Here is a 6,395-nt window from a genome sequence, read left to right as displayed (position 1 = left end):
TTAGTTGCCGGCTGGGGTTAAACCACGACAGAGGGCAAGGAGAGGCTTGGGTACCCCGCGAGTGTAGGACTGCCAGAGGTGCACAGACAGCACCGTGCCCACCGGCTGCATTTCTCCCAGAAATCAAGGGCCAGCCCTTACCCCTTTGCAGATTGCCACTGCCTCCTTGGACATGGACTTGGGGTAGGCTACGTTGTGCTCCATGATGGACTGGAAGAGCTCGTCTTCATCTTCTCCCTCAAAGGGAGCCTAGAGCAAAGCAAAGAGAGGTTCAGCGGCATTTCTTCATCTTTGAGCTTCCATTTGCTGCTGTGATCCTCAGCCATGAAACCAGCCCCGGCCGCCGTTCCGGCTGCGCCGTGCGGTGACTCGTGTCTCAGCCTCGCAGTCCCTGGGGCTGCATCCGCGGCTTCATCTCCAGGACCGAGGAGATGGCCTCCCGCCGTGTGCCAGCAACAAAACAAATTACACGTCAGCATATGCTCACAACAGAATTCAACACAATCCCATAGGAATCAATTAAAATTCAATTACCTGGCCAGCTAACATTTCATAGAGCAGGACTCCAAATGCCCACCAATCCACAGACTTCCCATAGGGCTGATAAGCAATTATCTGAAAACAACACAAACAGCAGGATTACACTCCCATTTTTAACCTGTTGGCACAATGCAAACTATTTTCAAGCTGTAGTGCAGGTCAAAAGGACAAGGTTATTTACTGAGACACCAGTCCCTGAATGGTGGGAAACTGCAATTATAAACAGAACATGCGATAGGCAAAGGGTTCAGTAACTTTAAAAAAATCATCAGCCTTCAAATGTGCACTAAATATTAGAAAAAAACAGAATATTCACTGTGATTTCAGGCAGATTCATTCTGATTCAGACCACAATTTAGCATATTTGTTGTGCTCTTGCAGACTCATCACAGCCAGGCGCGTTGGAGCAGGAGCAGCAGCCGTTCTTGCTTACCCTTGATGCACTTTGGGATTTTCTTCCTGCTGACTTCAGTGCAGTTGGTTTGAAATAAAAACACAGAGTTTGGCCCTCCGTGGATGGTACGTCAGCCTTTAAAACAGACTTGCAGCTTATGGGTAGTTAAAACACTCTGCATTCCAGGCTGCCAGTTTGCTTTCTATTATTTATTGCAGAACATCCCTCACAAAATAACTTAATAACCAACGGCCCTACCCTTACCTGAGCAATGTGGTTGTTTTGGAGTTAGGATATAACTTTGGGGTTTGGTTTTTTTTTTTTAAATTTAAAAATATCAACATTTATTTTGGATAAGGCACCAAAACATGAATTTTTGTGTTTTTCCATGATTTACTCTGCAGAATCTGAAATACCCTAAATTTCGTAATCATACGACCCTGCAGCAGAGCCACCCAGCTAACCTGCCTCCGTAGAGCAGGTGACCTCACCCGTGCGTGTCGGTGGTTTGGGGTACCTACAGCTGAGCCCAGTGAGGGGGTCAGTCCCTCACTAGCAAGACCCCACATACAAACAAGACAAGCGGCTGCTGGAGAAACGGACCCAGCCCTGGGCGAGCCCCGCGGCACCTTCCCACGGCACCTCTGCTGCTCAGCTCTCTGTGTCCCTCGGCTCAGGCACGCAGCAAGACGCCGGGTCCGCACCCTTGGCCGAGGGCTGCTGCCAGAAGCCAGCCCCCTCCTTCCCTCCCTTCAGCATGGGGGGGTCCCTCCACCCTCCAGCACACCCGGGCTGCAGCAGGAGGCTGCAGACACACCTGAAGGGGAGCAGTGACAGGTCTAACCCAGGGACCGCAGAAGGAGCCGGGCTCCCGCGGGCACCTTTCTGCTTTGAAGGGTCTTTCAAGCTCCGGTTTATTTGCTGGATTGCTGCTGATGGGCGTCACTTCAGCGTTTGGGGTTTGACAGGCCTCGGGCTTTGCCATCTGTTACTTAATGCAAAACAATTACGCAATTTATTCATCCTAATTACAGAATTCTATTCTGCAAAGATTCCTATACTTGAGTACAAATGCAAATCGTATGCTAATCACAGGAGAATGTACACAGCAATCCGGCCCCAGAGGTCTGCTCCTGCCGTTGCTACCCCTGCTCCAGAGCAAGGCTCCAGCCCTGCGGCTCTGTGGCTGCGGGCAATGCCTGCAACCGCAAGAGTCCTCACGTTCAGCCGCCCCTGCCCTTGCAAAAGACCTCCGCAGCGTCCAACGGGATCCGACCGGGAGGTACGTGAAGATGAGGTCAGGTGCTGCCACCCCACCTAAGAAGAGATGAGTTCCATCCTGCGAAAGCATCAGCACGGAGGCACGATCAGAGAACAAGACTGATGCCAATCTTCTCTTCTGTCCTGGTCCTGGTCCAGCCACACATCCAAAAACGGTGACACGACTCTGAGTGCCTTGACAGCGTCCTGCCGTCAGGCCTGACCCTTCCCACTGAGATCAGATGTCGAGTTTCAGCTCCGAAATCCCTTGACTGAGCGCACTTGAAGTTCATCCCACTTGTTCTTTAGATGATTTAAGAGTGCTCTGGGAAATTTAGGTGTGAACTGTTCACACCATAAAGGCCTTTAAAAGAAAATAGTACTTAGAAGAAATCCTTGCAGAAAAGCAGTCTCTGTAAATTGAAGTTGCTGACTGCACGTTAGGGAAGGTCAAAACCCAACAGTTGAAAAACATGTTTTGTTCAGAGGAGATTATACACGTGGGGTCGTTTGCACTCAGTACCTGTCACCTTGGCATGCAGAGCTCTGTCTTAGAACAGAAAAAGCCCTAAAAATGGGTCAAGCAAATCACAGGACATTTTTACCCTGAAGACATGTTGGCTTGAGAACACCGCAGCTTCCTAACAGGAGGAAGCACGGTCCAGCAGAAGGGCCCTGGAGTGGAGCTACACGCAGGGACCCCAGCTCTGCCGCGGGCTTGGCCACCCAGCAGGAGACCACGCCAGAACTGTATACCCCCTATTTCTATTTAGACAGTAGGGGATGTGTATATTCACTCTTTTGAGACCCAGGGGTAGCAGGCTTTAACACCACTCTGGGGCACCGTAGTGATTTGCACCCTAATTTCCCATCTTCTGTTTTTATTTTGGAAAAAAAAAAAATTAGAGCAAGCAGAAGAAAATAAATTTTAGTGAGATAATGCTCAGGCAAATACCAAGAGAACTGGTCATTTGTCCTGCTTTGAAAGAGTGTTAATCACACACAGCAACTCTGTTTTTATTTTGAAAAAAAAAAAAAATTAGAGCAAGCAGAAGAAAATAAGAATTTAAGTGATAATGCTCAGGCAAATACCAAGAGAACTGGTCATTTGTCCTGCTTTGAAAGAGTGTTAATCACACACAGCAACTGAGCTATGTGCCAACAGGACACCAATATTAATGTTGGTAGGATGAGGATATGGAATACACATTTGAATGAGTAAGTAAAAAACTCTCTGGCTGCAGCAAAACACAATGTAGATTAGCATACAAGCGCATCTAACTATGTCCTAGCAAAGAGAACCTCTTTCTCTAAAATATTTAAATGAATAAATATTAACCTCATCATTGAAAATTCAGCAGAGTGAGAAGATTTTAGAGGGATATTTTTATGTTAAGGGAACAGGCATTTGGGGATAATTACCTACCTGAATTTCACAAGTCTGACATTAAATTGCACTCATACTGCACTTCATGTAACTGTCATATGTGACTCCGTCACATATGTAATAACCAAATGCAAAATAATTTTGGAGTGATCTAGAGCTGTATATAGGGAGCCCCTCCTCATCAGGCACGCAGCCCTTTGCTGCAAGTAGCAAGCTGGAGAGATCTAAAGATTTCCACTTCACATGGAAATACTATGCACCGATAATTCCATTTTTCCCCACTGGTCACGTTGTGCTGGAAGCGGCTGTCACATGCGGCGAGGGGCAAAGCCGAGCTCCTGGGCTCATCTTTTCCAGGAGCAAGGAAGCGTGCGAGGAGAAGCCCTTGGTGGGTTTGAGCGTGCCGAGGATCAGACAGGCACAGGGATGCCAGTGGCACAGACACGGGAAAAACACCCAGAGAGGGAAAACACTGCAGGGAGACCAGCACGGAGGATTTTCTGTACTTTGAGGCAGAAGCAGGGCATGCAGCCAAACGGAGAGGCAGATCCAGCATCGCTGCTTCCTTAAAGGCAGCTGTAGCCTTTGGGGGGATGGACAGTGCTGAGGGGATGAACTTTCCAGGCTGACGGTGAATTCACTAATGTCCCTGTTTCGATCAGAAAGCTGCCCAAAGCAAAGTCATCCCACGGAAAAGAGCATCAGACAGGCTGCTGAAGCACGTACAGAGCATCTACTGCCTTTCTGCATCTCCTACCTCAGGTGCAATGTAGTCTGGAGTGCCGCAGAAGGTCTTGGTAGTCACCCCGTCCCAGATGTTCTCCTTGCACATGCCAAAGTCTGCGATCTTTATGTGCCCCTCGCTATCCAGCATCACGTTGTCCAGCTTTAGGTCTCTACAAAGTGAAAGCAAAAGAATTATACAAAAGACCACTCGTGAAGCCACTCAGCAAAGAAACAAGTTTCCTGAGCCCAGGTGCTCTCTGGTGAGTAAGGTCTGGCTTTGTCTCACACCCAGACTCTTTGTAGGAAAAAGTTTGGGGAAATGAGTAAAAATAAGTCAGAGATCTGTCAGGATGAAGCGTTTAGTTCACTTTTAACCCACAGGAACACCATGCTGGGCAAATCGCTTTTAAGTGTATGATGGAAAACACTCTCATATAGCAGGGAGACAGGTTTAATAGATTAATTTTTTTTGCGCCTGTGAAAATCAAAGTGCACTTAAAGCTCACCAGCAATGAAGAAGTACCTACTCAGCAGAAGTCGCTGCATCACCTATGCTATGCTCCCCCATGAAAATACAAATCAACTGTGTTTCTCTCTGATCCGTGCCCACAGAATATCTGTCAGTTATATCCAGCCCTGCAGGAGCTTTGCTCTTTACCACAAATTGTAGAGACAGTTTCAGCTGTAGAGCTCCTGATCCGACTCCCAGCCCTGACCAGCCTCTCCAGAGGTGGGTGCTCCAGCCTGAAGGACAGTTTTGTAGCAAACAGTATTTCAGGTGCTATTTATACGTTACCAGCCATGTAATTACCACGCAGTTCTGTGATCTGTGCCATTCCTGGCTTATGTTCTGTACAGTAAAGCGTTACTCAAAGGTCTCCATTTCAATATTGGAGCATGTCTGCAAGATTTCCCTTGCCCAAGGGCTACATTAAGTGACAAGGCAGGTGACAGAGCGGCACATCAGTACAGGCACAAGCTGTGCCCTGCCTGCCCAGCGGCTCGGCTGGCCAGGGCTCTGCAGCTCTGCCCAGCTGCACACCTCGTCTGCAGGTGAAGAGCAAATGCACATCGCACGTCCCGGAGCTGGTGTGAAGGGCACACCGTGTCTGTGTGAGCCCCCTTCTTAGAGACCCCCAGCTGAAATACCCCATTGGGAACAGCCTGCTCAGCAGAGCCGTGGGGCTGCACGGTGCATGAGGCTTAACTTTGTTAAGAGCCCAATAAAAGGAACAGCATAATTTACAACTTCTTGCTGTTTTTTAAGACTGTTTTTCCAATTACTGTGTCAGTGCCTAGAACACTGACGGGCCAAAGGCAGACGGACACAAGCCTGGATTCAGATTCGGAGGAAGGAAGGAAGGAAGAAGGGGCACTGGGGACCGGCAGACCTAGAATCTCTCTGCAGCGGCTGATGGCAAAACATCCCTCACATCAGGTTTGCTCCATTTCTTTCATCTTCAGAACAGTCTTCAGCATCTCATAACTTCAGTAGCACAGCTGGCATTTCTTTTTGCAAAGCAGTTAATGGTATCTGACACTCATTAGGATGCTCTGCTCTACCTTGGGCTCTGGGAATACTCCCGAGCAGGGAAGAGCAGCGGTACACTAGCTTCAGTGCTTAACCAGCAGCCTCAGAGCCCCGTCCGGCACTTAGCAGTAACCCAGCTAACTCTGGATGCTGTAAATCATATTGTGAATGGAAAAGAAGTTTTAGGGTCTAAACCAGAAGTGACAGACTTGCACTGCAGGTCTCGGGAAAAACCATTCATAAGAACTTACTGTCACGTTAATGGTAAGAAAATAGTGCCCTGCAGCAAAATACGTGGCTCGGAATCAGTCCATGCTGCCAGTGAGCATTTGTGTCATATGGAGAGAAACGCATGAAATAGAGGCAAGAGAGGAACCAAAGCTGCCTTCATGAGCTCTCTTTCCTATAAAACGGGGACAAAGACAAGCACCTTCTCAAAAACCAGTGACACTATGAGGCTCCCAGCTCCGTTTTGGGTGTGCATAACCGACGGGCAGCTGCCAGACCCCATCCGTGGCATTAGAAGGGAGGAGAGCCCCGTGGCCGGTCGCTGCTCT

General features: G+C 48.5%; 1 protein-coding gene across 1 annotated transcript in view; it reads right to left on the bottom strand.

The window, feature by feature from the left end:
- Positions 1 to 6,395, bottom strand: part of PRKCB (protein kinase C beta) — an 88,428-nt gene that overhangs the window by 23,336 nt on the left and 58,697 nt on the right. The window contains exons 12-14 of the mRNA XM_009286624.1: positions 4,339 to 4,477; positions 535 to 615; positions 142 to 249 (exon numbers count right to left, since the gene is read on the bottom strand). Coding sequence (XP_009284899.1) covers positions 142 to 249; positions 535 to 615; positions 4,339 to 4,477 — 328 coding nt within the window. The remainder of the gene's footprint in view (positions 1 to 141; positions 250 to 534; positions 616 to 4,338; positions 4,478 to 6,395) is intronic.

Source organism: Aptenodytes forsteri, unplaced genomic scaffold (assembly GCF_000699145.1).
Source record: "Aptenodytes forsteri isolate BGI_AS27 unplaced genomic scaffold, ASM69914v1 Scaffold55, whole genome shotgun sequence".
NCBI classification, from domain to species: domain Eukaryota; kingdom Metazoa; phylum Chordata; class Aves; order Sphenisciformes; family Spheniscidae; genus Aptenodytes; species Aptenodytes forsteri.
The sequence above is the reverse complement of the archived record's forward strand: the minus strand, read 5'-3'. Positions and strand labels throughout refer to the sequence as shown.